Source organism: Haemorhous mexicanus, chromosome 1, assembly GCF_027477595.1.
Source record: "Haemorhous mexicanus isolate bHaeMex1 chromosome 1, bHaeMex1.pri, whole genome shotgun sequence".
In the NCBI taxonomy this organism is placed as follows: domain Eukaryota; kingdom Metazoa; phylum Chordata; class Aves; order Passeriformes; family Fringillidae; genus Haemorhous; species Haemorhous mexicanus.
In genome coordinates this window covers 90,711,316-90,728,558 of record NC_082341.1, presented here as the reverse complement: position 1 = coordinate 90,728,558, position 17,243 = coordinate 90,711,316, and the positions used below count along the sequence as shown (strand labels likewise).

Genomic DNA, 17,243 nt, shown 5'->3' with positions numbered 1-17,243 from the left:
AGTGATTCCAAGTGGGGAATTAAACAAGCAGCTTGTCAGAGGTCATGCAGGTGTGTCCTCCACCTGCCCCTGCCATCAGTTCCCACACTACCCTGTCTCCCCATCACCTGGTTTCTGCCTGGCATCTGCACAAGGAGCTGGAATGGAGAATATTGCAGGGCTCATAGCACAACCCTACAGCACCTCTGAGGCACACAGTAGTGTCTGGCTCCAGCACAATACTCCAGTGTCACTACTGCATGCCAAGCAAAGGACCATGACAGCAACTCTGCGAGAGTCTAAAGAGCTGCTGCTTGTAATCATGTAGATCGTGAATCCGTGAGGCAGAGGCTGTGCAGAAACACTGATTTATGGCAGTCTCACTCTGCATGAGGAACAAGTTTGCTTGTCCACACGTATTTTTGTAGTTTGGCTTGAATTTAAGTGCTGTGGGCCGTGTACTGGAGAGCAGTGTAAATTCCACCACTGTGGTCTCACTTCAGAACAGGGTCTGATATTGCATTGCAGACACTGGCAGGAGTCTTAGAGCAAGGATATCAAGACTGTCTCAAACAATAGGCAGCCCATGGCCAACAGGGAGCTGATGTACCTCAGACACAAAAAGAAAACATTCTCGTGGCTTGGGTATGGTCAGCTGAACTATGACAGATCTAACCCAAGATACAGTAAGGTGTTGCTGCCCTTCTTTACTGTCCAGTGTGCAGCACTTCATACCACAGTTCATAAGCACTAACATGCAGAGAATGAATATCTTTACACCTGCCAACTCTAATGTACAGGCAGTAAATTCTATCAGAAGAGATAATCAGTCTTCTTGGAGAAGAGCAGCCTCCCAGGTGCAGAACCATTGCACTACCTGAAAACTTCACTTATCCCACATATTTAAAGCATTTGGGAGAATTTTACGCCACTCATCTGGCATGTGAAGCCATGCCCTTCATGACTAACAGATAAAGGAAGACATTATAATTATTTATAACATTTTGAAAAAGAAGTCATTCATTACAGGGCTTCTTTCAAAAAGCACATATACATACATCTAAGCTTTCTTTTTTTAAATGATGTGGTTGGTATATAGGTGAAGTTGATATAAAGTTGAAATAGTGCAATTTTAAAACAAAAATTAGTGCAGAAGTCAAACTACAACAATAACAAAACCCAAAATATAACTTTATTTTTTTTGTTGTTGTGGAAATGCATTACTGTCTGGGTTCAAAGAAAAGTATACACCGTCTTTTCAAAAGCACTAAAATGCACTGAAGTGCTTTTGAAAGGTAGACATCTACCTCTCAGTGAGATTAAGGGTTTCTTTTAGGGTTGAAACTAGGATGTTTTTGAAAATAATCCTAGTGTGGGATTTGGTTTTGATGTAGGGTGACGATATCTAACAAGCTGCTATCAGTCAAAAAAATACTATCAAGTAAAAAAGTGCATTTCCTTTGTTGATGTTACAAGTAACAGCAAGGAAAATAATCAGAGAAATACTTTGTTCTCACGTATACTTAACAGCATTTTGTAACTCGTTTAGAGAAGTAGATTACATCCCATTGTTCAGTCTTTCAGCAGCAACATGAAAGGCTGATGGCAATGAAATGGAAAAATATGGATTTTAAACAATAATATTATCAAGAAACTTAGGAGTAACTTTAGTTTGAAGTAAAATAATTTCTAATTGCTTATGCAAGTAGTTGTTTTTAGTTACGCGGTCCTTTTAAATTAAAAATTTGTGTTGGGAAGCCCTCTCCTATTGCCATTAATTTAATGCTGGGATGAAGGAATAGCTGATTCTTCTTAGAAGAGTAGAAAAATAATTATAAGCCAAAAACTCTTATGGTAAACTGACCACACTGAAGACCATAAACATTTTTGTTTCACACAGAGGCATCACTTCAGCTTGAGAAAAACAAACAGAACAAAGGAAACAGAAATTGCTAGGCTTTGCTAATGAACTGTAGACAAGAGAAGAAAGGTGATAAGGAAAAATGATCAAGTATACCTGTGCAGCAAGTAATGATTATTTTTCTGTGCCTGAGGTTTTATCTTTCTTTCCTCTTTCCAAAGACCACTAAAAGAAGGGCAGTAGCAGGGGGTAGGCTGTGTGTACCTGTGTCTGTTTCTTTTCACACACAGGTGCACGCACATACACACACACACACACACACACACACACACACACACACTCTCTCTCAAAATCTTTCCACTGGCTTTTGATTTTAGCAAGTCATTTAACTCAACTGGAAGAGAATCTACAACTTCTTGCTTTTAACATTATAAATATTTCAAATGTTATAAAATCTATTGCAAAAATGTACATTCAGTGGTTTTATGAGGCACAGGACCTGCTAATGTATTTTCAGGGAAGCTTGGGTGTGCTCTGTTCTGTCCACTGCTGGACAAGGGTGGAGAATCCAGGGGCTCCCGCTTGATTGCTTGAACCAGGCAGGGGTTTTTAAATTCACATGGCATTTTGAAGGCCTCATTAATCTGCTCTTTCTCCTCCCCTGGGCTGGGGCTGTAGAAGTGGCCGTAGCAAGCTGTGTGTGGCAGGTCGGGCATGCTTTCCAAACACACAGAGGAGTTCTGAGGGCAAAAGGGAGCCACCTCCTTGTTCCGTGCGCCCTTGCCGGCTCTGTTCAAGTTCAGGTTGTTGGGATGATTTGCTACGATGCATTGCCAGTTGTGGGGTGTGTAAAGGCAGTGCCTTGGCTTCTGGCAAGGCAAGGCTGGCTGGCAGAGGTCTGGCTCCGTTTTGAGGTGCACTCTGCCGGGGTAGCTGGGTCCCTGCTTTCTCAGCGAGCCGCTCTCCTCCAGCCAGGCTCGGCTCTGCGGGAGCAGGTAGTTATCGGCAATGTTTTCAGAGTCAGAGTCATATTCCGTTTTGATAGGCATCTCCAAGGGAGTGGCTGTGTCATAGAGAGACTCTGGGGATAGGAATGGTCTCTGCAGCTTCCCGTGGTCTGTGGCGTAGTTCTCTGCACAGCGCTGTTGGAGCCCCGAGTAGGACTGGCCGTTTTCTGCGCTCCCCCAGTGGGAAGGACAAGTTGGTGCCAAATTTAAGAAATTTTGGTCTCTGTTGTAGAACGATCCAGCTCTCCTGTTTGGACACGTGTTCATTCTCTGGCTCATAGAACAAGAACTGGAGTTTCTTAAAGTCCAGCTACTGTTTGTGGTGCAGTTGTTTTGAATACCTAAAACTGATGTGTTAGAACTGAGAGGTTCCTCTTGCATAAAACACTCACCATTAGTATGAGGCTCAAACTTCACTTTTACATTATCTTGTTCATTCTTCACTGCTGCCCAGTTAAGATGCTTCCACTGGCCCAGAGTTTCAATGGCACTGTTATAGGAAAGCCCCTCCAGGTTTCCTTTCAAACTGGCAAAACCGCTTAGTATCTTCAGTTGTTCATCTTCTTCCCTTTCAATAAGAGTAGAAAAAAGAAGTCAGGTCAATCAGAGTTCTCTAAATTGTGGTTTTCTGGGATACAGAGTGGCTCAACATGCATTACAAGCCCTATATTGTGCTCAATACAGGACTCTCACACTCTTGTGCACATAATCTTTGCGTTTGCTTGAGAGAACAAAAGAGTGTCCCTGCATCTGGGTGTCCATGTGTGTGCACAGCTAACTTTCTGAGGCATTGCTTCGTTTGAATTCATGCATTGTTCTTCCATTTCAAGCACACAGTTCAATAACCTAAAAATTGTAGTACAATACAGTAACTTCCTTCTTATTTTAAGGGAAGAACCTTTGTTCTTCCCTTAAAATATATTTAAATAATCTTTGTGTGTAGAAAATTCTAGAGATAAAATACAAGTAGCATCTTAAATGAGATATATTTTTTTAACAAAGAGTTATTTGGACACATAAGAGCTTTCTGATCAGAGTGATTTGAGGGAGAACTGTGGGGGTCTTACATTTCAAGAACACAGCTGAGAGGAAATAAAATGCCCAAATTAAATAACCAAATAGTCACAGATGTTCATACTGGGTGTATGTTTGTTTTATATGTCTAACTTACTTTATGCTGCCTTTTGTTTTCTGAGATGGCCAGTGAATTAATTTTCCATGACCTCCAGCTGAAGTACTCCACATTAAAGAAGAACAGTGGCAGAGGGTGCTGCCTGAGCACTTCCACGCCCAAAGCAGCTGTTTTCAGAACTGGGGTCCAAATCCTGAGATTTAGGTCTTGAATTCACTAATGTGCTGATTCCCAACTCTGAGGGATCAAGTGCATGAAAGCACCTCATGCCTCTCCAGGCAAGAAGCAGATCTCAGTAGGAAACTGCATGTGAAAACCTGAATAGCTACTGAGGGGTTTAGAAGGCTTTTTCTTCGTTCACAATAGAACTTTTTCCTTGAGTAATGAACTCAATATTTCCTTGAGTTTCCCTGAATCAACGTGCAAGAAAAGGATTTTCCAGTAGAGGGAGTCCGTGTTGTTACAAAGAGAGAACGTCCCACTGTAATGATGTACACCATGAAAGAAGAATATTTTCTCTCTCTCTTTGTTATATTTTGAGGCATTAAATATTTTCAGTCCTCTGATAAATATTCTTATTATTATTATTGACAGTATTGAGATGCAAATAGTCTCATAAAAGTTTGCTGCAGAACACGCTTCTCAGAAAATGGTCAAATTGGGAAGCACAGGACTGAACAAAATGCAATAGTAAAAAAAAAAGTTAAACCCCAAAATGAAGAATTTCACAGTGAAATAGTATCTAGTGAAAATACTCCAAAAGAATCTATGTTTCCTGGAAGACAGCATACATTTTAACAACATCCAAAAAAAAGTTGTAGCAAATGCGAAGTCTATTGCAGACTAAGACAGAACTGAATACAATCACCAAGGCCAACCCTTGCTATACTTCAGTCTGTGGGAACTATCAAGCATAAAAGAAGGATTTTAATCTCTCTGAAAGCAAAAATGTAACTAAATAAACATGCTTAATTACCAAAAACAAGCTGGAAGTAGAGAAACTAATAAAAGAAACAGCCCCTTTTAATCCACTTCTTAATAGAAGTTCATTCCCTGACACAGCAAGATGTTTGTGCCATCTCAGTAAAGGTAAAAAGTTCCAGCATCCTCAGGTGAGAGCTCCCCTGCTATTCATGCGGATCTTGAGAGATACATCACCTGCAAGGAATATCTACTCTGGAAGTGCAAAGACTTTTTTCATTTCTTCCACCTGCAAGACATTCTAAAGGAAAAAAATCTGGGATAACAGCCACATTTTTAACACTGGGCCAGATGGTGGCCATGTAAAACTCATTGAGTCCACTCTCTTATCTCTTCCCACAGACCAGCTTGAAGAGATACTTCAACAAGGCCCACAGGAACTGGAACACACAGTCCCATGGGGGAAGGATGCAAAGCCCACTTGGGAGGAAAGGGCAAAACTCATCCAAAAACTCCTCTCTCAATGCAAATCTGTGAGATTAGTTTACTGTGAGATTAGTTACTCCGTGACTGAGCCTGGAGGCCACTAGATGTATCTGTCTACAAGCACACAATGAATATGAGTACCCTTCTTTAGATTATGTTGCACATGCACAACTGAAAACATGAAATCACCTGTCTTATTTGAAGGAAAAAATAAAGCTTAACATAGTCAAATGCTGATAAGCAGAAAAACTAGGACACTAGATTTTCAGCTGCAACATAAAACAAAACCCAAAATACATTTTATTGTGCACGACAAATATTAATAAAATCATTTATTTCTGTGTCAACATATGTATACTCAACTTCAGAAGAAGAAAAGGCTGAAGACAGAAAATAAATATTGTTTAGGATTGTAACTGCCATTTCATATATTCCAAGACAGAAATAGGTTTCCATATAATAAGTAAACTAAATTTTTCACATTCAGCTCTTCTCTTAGGTCACTACAGCATTCATTTTTCTATTTTTTTTTCTTTTTGGCACTGGAAAATATACTTACTTTAACATTTGTTGTTGGGCAAGGACGTATTCTGAACAACCACTTCGATACAGAAGTTGAGTGTTAGCTTGAACCCAGACCCAGTGATCTTCATTTGTTTGTACTTTGACTAGAGAAATGCCATTTTCTCCATTATTCTTTGCTATATAATTTAAAAGAAAATAGATTTTAATCCAAGCAGTATTAGGTATTTTTTGTCAGCTAAACTGCAAATGTTCAAAGATTTCTTTGTTTCCCTAGAAGCATCAGCATAGGAAAGTACAATCTAAAACACAAAATGAAGCAAATTACATCTTAAAACTAAAATTTGAAAAGCCTAGTAAGGCACTTAAACTGTAACCAAGGATTTTACAGTGATAGTCATTACTTCTAATATTTTGATCTCAGTAGAAGTAGTACCCACAAGTACCCATGAAAAATGGAGCTATAAGAAAGGAATGATTTTAAAGACATTAAAGATTTCCAGCAGATATGACAGGTTGAGTACAAGCCTGCTCAAGAAGAAGTTGCCCAGTGGGGTAGACTTACCATCAGAATTTTATCCATTGTAAAATCTGAAATAGAGCCTAGACTCTCAAAATTTTTCCACAGCCAAGCACCGGAAAAGCATGAGTCAAAGCTGTGGGCACATCATGAGTTTTAAAGACAATGCATTCTAATTTCCCTCTGTTTTCTAATCTTTGGGGAAAACTAACATTTGTAACATATCTTCCAGTTTTCATCAAAGAGGAATAGATCTTGTTATTAATTATCAGGATTTTCACATAAACTTATAAATTCAGTGCTGTCACTTTTACATTAGCATAGGTTGAGTATTCTTCTACTACCATTTATTTACTATTTACTCTTTGCCTTGATTGTTTGAATTTCTCTGTAAATTTTCTACCCACTCTGAAATCACAGACTTATTCTGCACTACCTTTTGAGGTGGACAATTTTTTGTATTTTTTAAAAGAAGAGGTGTTAGGGAGAAGAAGAAGAAAAAGAGCATTGGGACCAAAACCTGAAAAACTTATCAGGAGAAAATAAAAGATTAGGTTCTTTTTCCATAAACTGTACATAATCTAGAAGTTCTTAGCAGTACCTTTGATTTGGTTTTCAGCAATCTGTAATGCATTAGTGAAGGCAGCACCTTCATGGTGATTGTTTCTTCCATATAATTCTGTTGCTTCACAAAGTCCTGAGCTACCTCTTGAACTGGAGCTGTAGAGGGGAGAAAATGTGGAAAATTCCTTGTCAGTGAATGACAACACAGGAGAATCACAGACCCTAAAAGATATGATTTTCAAGCTGGTGGTCGTTAGCAAAGGCATTTGGTTTAAGCATATAGTACCTAGCACTAAATAATTATCTTTTTCCTGCATCATTTGCTTGCCCCAGCTAGTGTGTGACCGGAGTTCTGTATTCAATTAAGAGGAATAGTTCTGTTTAGGGATATTCTGTTTATGAGTTACTATATCTGGAGAAATAAATTTCATCTGGAATTGAGACAAATGCTGTGTATATTCTGCTCTTCCTATTCGAGTTATGTTCGAGGTAAGTACATCACAGTGACCAGCAATGAATTTAACAGCTGGCATTACTTCAATTTGCAATAAGCACCATATGATTTGAATGTGTTTCTTCCAATCTTTAGTTGAAAAAGCTTGAATCAGGGCTTTAAAAGGGTGCACTATGTGTGTAATACTGAATTTCAAATGTTTCCTTGCATTAAGACCCTCAGAAAAAAAAAAGACTCCGTAAATCTGCCCACCATCCTTGGCTACCATGCTTCAGGCCTGAACCAAAGGAAACACTGAAGATAAATTGTTGCTTCATTCTTGTCAGATCCTTGGCCACTGTCCAGTCAGGTAGTAAAGCACTTCTCTATTAGGAGCTCAATTCTGACCATCAGTTAATTTCAGCTGGGCCACTGGAAAAACTGGCAAGCAGAAATGACTTTCCAACTCTATTCCAAAAGCCTGCATAGTCCATTATATCAGACTTACAGCAATTTAGTTCTTCTCAAAAGGATGTATGTACTAGAACCACATTATACATCTGGACAGTGAATCCACACATACACAAGCATAATCTAATTAAAAGCCAAATTATGGTACTGCCAGTGATACAGATGAGCATTTTGCTTCACAGCAATAGAACTCATTACTGTAAGGTTATATTTAAGCAAGTAAGGGAAAATGTGATCCTAGCCCCAAACGTCAACAAATTTTGCCGTAGAAGATTAACAAAAATAAGTGTTAGGGAGGAGATGAGTCTGAACACAATCTGTCCTGATCTTTTGTGATTGCTACCAAATGATCACCCCCAAGCCATTTAGTGCAATTGTAAATTTACGTGTTCATAAAACTTCTGTTGAAAGATACATGCATACACCAAATACAGCTCATTAGACTGTTTGTGAACACATCCCCCACACACACATTCAGCTTTCTGAAGTTTTCCTTTGTTTGTTACCAAAATGCCCAAGTCGAAATAATTGTGTTAGCAGAAGATCCTGAAATTAGAAAACTCACAGTAAAAATACTTTTTCTTTTCCACTTTTACAGCTGGCTTACTGAGTTGCTAACTTTTGAAGGTTAGAAAGATATTCTAATGTTCAATTTCTAATATAAATTTTTATATTGAAATAAATTACTTAATATGTATTATAAATAAAATACAATATATTGCATCATCTTGCATTATATTATGCTATATTATAATAATTGTATTATATTTATTTTGTGTTCAATAGTAAATCCAGATAAATTATTCACTTTTCTGAGAAAGAGATTTCAAATGGAGAGATATTCAGCATAATTTGTGTTTTTTACATGCTTAATAGCCCATAATCTTCACTAAATGCCAAAAGATTAATTTGTAAATACTTCGTGTTTGGTGCTGCTGCTGCATCGTCAGCTTTGTGTTTTGCTCTCACAAGCAGGCTTTTCATCTTCATCTCTGTCACAGAAGGGAGCAGAAGTGGTACCACTATGCAGAATAAGGACAGCTGAGGTGGCAGTACTGTTCCTGATGAGGACTTCTTCCTTTGTCCAAAGAGGAACTTTAGTTTGCCTTGGAACTGCATTGTCTGGTATAAAAAAAAAACAAAAACAAAAACAAAAGAAAACAAAAAAACCCCCAGCACAAAAAAAAAAAAAAAGGCAAGAAAAGAAAAAAAAAGAAAAAACCCAATAGCTTAAGCATTTAGTGTATAAACATTTAAAATACTAAAAATACTAGTACAAGCTATAGACTGTGTCATTTAACACCAAAACCAGTTTTGAATCAGCGATTGAAACTATGAATTTCATTTTCTTCATATAATTTAAACCATGCCATTTCAGAGACGGGGTGGGTGGAGGTACTATCAACAGTAAGATGAGACTTTTGAGGCTGGTTGAGAGATTTTTCTCTCTTGTGTACTCAGCAGTAGAAGTTCTGTGTTATGTTCTGTTTGCCAAAACGGGCCACGTACAGTGGTGCAAACACTGAGCTGTTTCCTCTGTACCCCACTGAAGCTGGAACCATTATTTTTCTGTGCTCTGTTCTCTCCAGCAAGATGGTTTCTTGGTTTCTTTCCTCTTATTCTGCACTTTCTTTGGGAAGTATACAGACTGGTACAACCCAAGGGCTGTGGAGACAGGTATCAAGGAAAAAAATAGGCTCAAGATAGCCACATCCAGAGTGCACAGCTTGGAAGGAACCATCCATCCCTGCCTGAAGTGTCTGTGTAGTCAGAAGGCAAGGTTCAAGTTAATAGCAAGCTGCTGCCTCTCAGTGATAAAATTAACTACCAAAAAATGCCCATTGAAAATCAGCCCATTTGAGTTAGGCATTTTCCAGAGCTACAAGATTAAAGCAGGAATGCAGAGATGATGGCTGTTGAGACCCACAGCCTTCCAGCAAATGAGCATCTGAGGCATAACTTGCATTTCCCAGTCTCATGCTGATCATTTCTTTTTTTTTTTTTTTTTGTTTTTTTGCACGTGCTGGAGTTTCCCCTAAGTAGAAACAGCATTGGTCTTTACTAAGGAAATGGAGAAAAAGGGATTTCTAGAAATGAACTGCTCCTGGTATGGAGCATGCAAGAGACTTTCTAATTCTGGGTTTTATTATTAAAGGATTCTTTACAAAAGGAAAAAACAGATCATTATTTTTCCTTCTCCTTAAAGCGAATACTTTGGGCTTAAGTGTTAATTGTTGAAATTCAGACTTGCCACCCTTGTACAAATACAGGGCAGATATTGTCAAAAAGGGCTTAAAATATAAATATCTTTAAAGTCTTTCAGTTTCAATTATTACAACCTTCTTTTCTCCCAGAATTATTTACACATATCAATAATTATCCTAGGTGTTTCTTGCTAGTGCATAGCAAAAGAAAAGTGCATCCTGTCCATGGATTTCCACAATATTTATGTTGAAGAATTTTTCATATGAAGTAATTTAAGTCTACTACATTGTCTATGCCTACAGTGAGCTAAGTGAAGTTGTACTTACAAGGAATCCAGAAGTACTGTCCAACAAGCAGCGAACTCGACAGATGAAACAGCGAGTTAAAAAGGAAGAATAATCTGTTGTCATGCTGTCATTCTCTTGTGCTTTGAACAATTTACTGAGAATATATTCTTCTCCTAGGAACAACAGTGGAGGGAACATATATCAGATCACTGATGAAATAAAATGAAATAATGAAAATGTTCTGTAGCCAATTGAGGAAGCTGTTACGGAAATTGCTAAAAATTTCTTTATGGATGAGTGAATATTCAATGGTGTCATGTATGAATACATCTGCACATGCTCTCACAAAAGAAAAATAAAAGCTCTGCAATGGGATTTTGGTGAGTTTCTTCTTTATTTCCTAAGTTTTTTTTGATTTCTAATGATGCAAAACAGGGTAACAGATGTTGCTGGTTTTGAGATCAGAGATCACAGAAAATGCATTAGACAGGAGAACAAAATAAGGAAAAATGATAATCCTAGAAAAAAAACAGAACAAAAAAATGGACAGTAGATTTTTAGCTAATGTTCAGGTGTTGCACCTCCTTGATTTTTTTATACAAGTGCAGTTTTTTGAAATATTTCCCAAAAGACACAACTGTTTGTACAAAACTATGAGCTCAAGACCTGAAATTCTCCACAATATACATTAGGATGAAAATTCCAAATATTTGTAAATTTTATAGTTTGAAATAGTAGCACATGTTGTTTTGCTTGTTTCCTGCGTACTTCCTACAAAATCTTGCAAAGCTCCTCAGATATTTATAAGATTCTTGTAAAACACTGAAACCGCTTTTCAGGAAATGCAAGAAATTCCATCAAGTTTCACGACTGTGTTCCCGAGGACTTCGTAGAGGTTGCTGAAGGATTTCTTGCAAGTTTCTCCCCACTCACCTGGGGACTATACTTCCCAATTCGTTTCCTCAATTACTACCTCACCTTCTGGTGAAATGCATACATTTTGCTGGGATCAATAATTCTTTAGAAGGTTAACAATCTCAACCTGATTGTAAGTTCTGCAGTTGTGATTTCAGATTAATATCTCATGTAGGAGAAACTTTGAGGGCAGGCACCCAATTCCCATCCTAGGGAAGTAAAGCCTCTGAGGAAAAGGTGCATTGCTAAACCTATTTGTTCTCCTGTCTACATCATTTTGCATGGGAAAACAAATGGCAGAAAGTGATGCTTCCGTGGTGATTCTGTTCAGAAACCTTTTGAATCAATGAGAGGACTATAGATGTCCTGATCTGTTGCCAACAAAATTTTGGCAGTATGAAGAACTGATGCTGCTCAGTCTGAGCCTGTAAGAATACATGTAGGCACATTAGAGAAAAGCAAAGGAAACAACTTTGTAGCACCAGTGGCTTGAGCACTCTGCCTTATAAATGCCCAGGAACAGGGAGAAATGCCACCTCTGAGACAATAACATAAATAAATGGCCACTATGCATCTTTCCAGTGAAGGATCTGACTGGAGATGCTACTGATACAGGCATAGGTGGAGTGCAATTCTACCTCTGTACAGTGGTGCCTATGTTTCCAACCAACATGCACAATCCCACCTGTTTCTGACTGTAGTTGCTGTCCCGACAACATCTGGGGAGGATTCATGGCCCAGTGCAGTTGTCTGCAGAAATCCTGGCGGTCATCCACGTGGATGTAATCATATATGTTTTGGTGCATTACATCAGTCTGAAACAATTACAACAAGGAATGGTTAATTAGGAACTGTAGGGGGGCAGCCACCTATCTTTAGATTGATAGTTTGCTTACAATAATGGCAGGTGTAGGACACCTTCAGAGCAGCTTCAATGAGGAAAGCTGTTTCTAAGACCCCTACTTCTCAACATCTGCTTTTTCCCTTCACATCCTAAGATAATTCTTTCTATTCTTAACTCTCTTGTACATATGTAAATGTGAGTAATAAACATCCAACTGCAAGTGATGACTAGTGGCATCTCCCAGGGATTTATGCTGGGACAAACCCTCCTTAATTTCTTGACTAAGGAATCATGGGATAGAATGCACGCTCAGCAGGTTTGCAGAGGGTGCCTCCCTCAGCTGGGGAGGGCGAGGCAGCTCCTTGGTGGGCTGTAAAAATAGGCTGAGAGGAACCTCAGGAAGTTCAGCAAAGGCAAATTTCTCTCTTAATTTTGGGTAGCCCATGAAAAGAAAGAGATTAGAATGTCAAAATGAGCCCAGGAGAGTGCTACCAAGACACTTAAGAGAGCTGGAGCACATCCAGGAGAGAAGAGCAGGGTTTGCTCAGCCTTCAGAAGGGAAAACCACACAAGGAATGTACTGCTGTCTACAACAACCAAATGAGCAGGGGAAGAGAAGACAAAGGCTGACTCTTCTCAGAAGTGAAAGGGCAAGAAGCAGCAGACACAAATGGCAGCATAGGAAGCTGGGAATTAATAATAAGTAAAAAAAAAATTAGTCTTGGTGGCCAAACACTGGAATACATCTTCCAGAGGGGTCACAGAAACTCAAAGCTTGATCAGTCCTGCATCAATCTGCTCTAGCTCGATGTGCTTTGAGCAGGAGGTTGGTCTAGGTGACCTCCAGAGGTCCTTTCCAACTGTGTGGTTCTGGTATTCTGTGACTTTAGAATATACTTATTGCACACAGCCAGCCAGCCTAGAGAAGCAGCATCTTACATTGAAATTGAAAAGAAACTTCTAGCTAAATCTTAGTTTTACAATGGACCATGTTTCTGTTAACAAAAGCTGTATAAAAGGAAATTGCAAGAAATAAATCTTCACCTGTCAGACTGACAAAAAAAATTAATCTGAGATGGTATGGTAAAATAACCTTATTTCAGTAAGTGTATGTCAAACAGCAGTCAAAGGTGTGTAACATATAGTGCTGCATTTACAAATAATAGCAGAAGTTATAATATTGACAATATATATATTGACAAGAAAGTCAATACAATGTCAGTGACTGGGTATTCTAAGTAATTCTGAATATATTTACCTGATGAAACCCTAGATAGTCCACAATTGTCGATGATGCATAAAATATCATTCCATCTGCACTCACCACCAGGGCAAAACCATTCAGTGACTGAAAAAGGAAAATAAAATACTTTAAAAGATAATCAGAAGATAAAAAATAAAATTAGTATCAGTGTAATCATTTTAAGAATATCCTAGGAAAGAAAAAACTCATTCTGCAAAAAGTTGGACACTAAGTTCTTTCCTACCATGAAAAACGAGTAACAACCTGGAACATGCTTTCTTTCTTTTCTAAAAAAGTTAAAATACTTAATTACAGTATAACGACCATATTACATTACTAGTTTATTGTCTGCTTAATGGTCTTCATAATTATATTTGCTCATTAATTCATAGAATTAAAAGTTTAATTGCAATCGTCAACTACTTTGTTTTTCCTTTTAATTTAAAACTGCACATTCCATAATAATTGCTTTGAATATACATACATTATTTCTTATAATATAATAATATACAAAGGGAAAATTAAATACATGTGCTGTTTTAACCATGACTCTAAAACTGGATCTGTGTTTTTTGTATGGCTTTTTTCTTAAGCTGCTATAAAAATACATACATAGCATAATTGCATAAATGCAATTATTATAAAAAAGTCTGTCCTCATGCTGCATGAGTCCTCATGCTTCATGAGGACTGACTAATTCTGCCTCTCTTTCCTTGATAAAAATTTGGTAACATATCTTTACTCCAGCAGGCTTGCACTCCAAGGCAGTCTAGATCCTTTCGTGTGGTGGTTTTGAGGTCTTTGAGATTACAGTTCAAATAGCTGTTGCTGAAATACTGCTATATTATTATTATTATCCTTGCTTCACCTAACTCTCAATGTGCCTATTAATCCTGAGTTAATCCTGAAACACAGTGAGGACAGATTTTCAATTGTTCAGTAACCAGATACACTGACATATTCTTGTGAGCTTGGTTCTCTTTTTGGTTCCTAAATAAGGACCAGATTTCCAAGACTGCTTGAAAGCTGTTCCCACTGTGACAATGGTGGGCAGAATTTCAAGAGTTCAGTGCACAATAGACTGACCTCCTCAGAAGGTTTGGCTCCCATCATAAATGTGGAGCACCTTTGGAAACATGGCCCCATGGGACCACGCTTGGCCAGAGGCTCTGTGCCATGAAGAACCTGTGAAACAATGACTTGAGAAAAGTAGTGGAGAGCCTTCAAAGGCCATAGCAGCAAGTGATTCAATCAGGTCAACACTAACCATAAGTCAGTGCTAAGAACAGTCAATGACAAATCTTGCTTTGCTCCAGGTCAGCTCCATAGGTGCAGATCCTTTGCAGAATAAGAGTGATGTCTGCCTAGCTGTGCTTGTGTCGAATACTAATTATTCTTGTCAACTCTTCAAGCACAAGGACTTGCTCAACTGGTGCTTTTTCCTGCTCTAAATAAAGCACAAATTTGTCCCAGCACCTCGCCAAACAGAAGATGGTATGTCAAGATTTCTGCATCTGCACCTCTCACTGCACTGAGAGGAACCTTGTGTGGATGGTATCTGTCATATACATTTCCAACGGCAAATGGAGACGAGAAAGCATTTTTGGCATCTTGTCTCTTTGGACCCATCTTCATAACAATGAAACCATCAGTGATGTGATGTTAGGAATTTTATTACATTTTGAACATCTGGCAGGCTTTTTAATTTGGATAGACTAAAATTTTCCATAAAGATAACTGTGGGACACTTAAGGGAGCTCCCTTTTGTCTGTGCCCCTTACCAGGCATATTCTGAAAGACCTCGAGTCCTGCCCATGAAACAGGACCAGGCAGAAGTTAAGAAAGCTAAAAAAATGAAAGAAATGTTCTTAATTAAATAAAAGTTCTTAAGCTATGCAAACGAATACACTAAGCCCTGGAAAAGCTGGAAAAGCTTAAACAATGACCGCAAGATCTGAATATTATCATGCTGAACATCCTTAAAATGTACCTTCTATTGTACTGCAGGCAAGCTGGAGTTTTTCAGCCCCTGTAGGAATATCTGTCTTTGTCAAGGATTGCTTGTATGAATCAAGAGATAAATTCATCTATTCAAAAAATTAGTCTTCATTAATGTATTGGTACGTAGCCTTTAGGCTTAGACACATACATAAGAGATCAGTCTCTACCCTTAAAATGTAAGACTTGATTCCCCCACAGTGGAAAGCAGGAAGGTTTTTCTTTACACATTTTTTTCCATAGAGCTAGAGTCAGGCTGGACTAGGTGCACGAGTTTCTAAAAATTGGAAAGGGAAATGGGACCATGTGTATTTCCAGGGGTTCAGATCACTGTACTGGCAACTACATCTGTGAGGCTGGAGGTGGTATTAAGAAAGAGGTGGGAGGGAGGAAGAGGGAAGAAGAAGTGGAGGAACAGTTCAAGGGGCCATGTGTTTAGGTTAAGCCAGAAACAAGAGTGGATTTGAAACCTGTATGTAAATGAAGAGATTTCCAAACTTCCCCTGCTTTGTTTTTGGTTTGTTCTCAAAATGCTGGTGTCCTCTCCTGAGGTTGTATCTCTTAAATAAGCACCCTCTGGTTTTCACTACCCCAACTGCAGACATCAGATGCTTTGCCCTGCGCGCAGGGAAAGCAAATCCACTTTGGTGCAAAATCAACTTTTATGGAGCCACATGACTAAGTTGAGGATTAACACAAATTCCATGTCTCTAAATAAATTTTAGGTGGGAAACCTGCTGCTTCAGACACATTAAAAAAAGACAAGCTGCATATCAAGTAAAACTTTACACCAATGAGTATTATCCATGCCTGCAAATTCTTTTGCTTTCTCAGTATTACCCTAAACTGTAGTTCAGTGGGAAAAGAGACATCTGTAACACAGAAGACTTGATAGAATCAGAGCTGGGCTGGGATTTATACTTTTCTCACCTGCTTACCAGAGGTGGAGATAAGGAGGAGGGTGTTTGCTAGCACAGTACCCACCCCGAGTGGGTAATGATGATTGCAAATCAGTAAGGAAAAACTTTTTCCAACCTCTCAGATAAATCTCTCAGGTACCAAATACAACTCCATACTGAAATCCTTTACAGTAACACTGCATAGAGGTTTTTCCATTTTTCTGGCCAGAAGCCAAGTGACTTGTTAGACTGAGTAGGAGACACAGCTTCAGTCCAAAGAATGAGTGAAAACTATGCCCAGCTTTTTTGTTCTAAGTTACCACATCTCACATTAAACATCACAGCAAAGTATATGGCTCCACTTATGTTGTTTAAACATTCTCCATTATTGAAATAAAATTCTCAGCAATAGCTTTTTTTCATTGCCAGTGAAGAGGAGGTGTGCTGTGTCAGAACCACAGCAGCCATGTGCCTGGGCAATGGATAACCTGGGGAGGTGAAACAGGAAAGAGGACGTGGACCAGCCTCATACCTGTGCAGTTTGCACTCCTTATGAAAGCACATGTTTGCCCTGAGCACTGAGAGGACAGCACAGAGAAGTAAAGGCAGCTCCTCTCATTTCACTTTAATCCTCTCAGCACAAATTATGGACAGCTTAAATGGGGCTCTGGTATTTAGAGGGGGAAATAAGCAAACTCCACAACTCAATGTTGGTGGTATTTGCTTTGTGTACAACAAGTATGTTTCAATCAGTACGGTCCACTTGCAAACTAAAATTTTTTTGCAATATTGCATATTCTTACACATGCACACATAGAAGCAAACATGCAAAACTATTAGTATGGACCTTAAAACTTCTACAAGAGAAAACAACTAACTTCAAATCTGCAAAAAATACATGGTTTTAAACTGCCATTTGGTAAACCATATGGATTCAATGACAGATGGAATTTCTA

The 17,243-nt window shown here is 38.6% G+C and overlaps 1 protein-coding gene across 1 annotated transcript in view; it reads right to left on the bottom strand.

Moving 5' to 3' along the window:
- Nucleotides 1-1,611: 1,611 nt before the first annotated feature.
- AHRR (aryl hydrocarbon receptor repressor) overlaps nucleotides 1,612-17,243 on the bottom strand; it is an 83,155-nt gene continuing 67,523 nt past the window's right edge. Inside the window, exons 5-11 of the mRNA XM_059855945.1 lie at nucleotides 13,406-13,495; nucleotides 11,989-12,118; nucleotides 10,428-10,561; nucleotides 8,816-9,018; nucleotides 7,030-7,148; nucleotides 5,946-6,087; nucleotides 1,612-3,415 (exon numbers count right to left, since the gene is read on the bottom strand). Coding sequence (XP_059711928.1) covers nucleotides 2,296-3,415; nucleotides 5,946-6,087; nucleotides 7,030-7,148; nucleotides 8,816-9,018; nucleotides 10,428-10,561; nucleotides 11,989-12,118; nucleotides 13,406-13,495 — 1,938 coding nt within the window. The 3' untranslated portion in view covers nucleotides 1,612-2,295. The remainder of the gene's footprint in view (nucleotides 3,416-5,945; nucleotides 6,088-7,029; nucleotides 7,149-8,815; nucleotides 9,019-10,427; nucleotides 10,562-11,988; nucleotides 12,119-13,405; nucleotides 13,496-17,243) is intronic.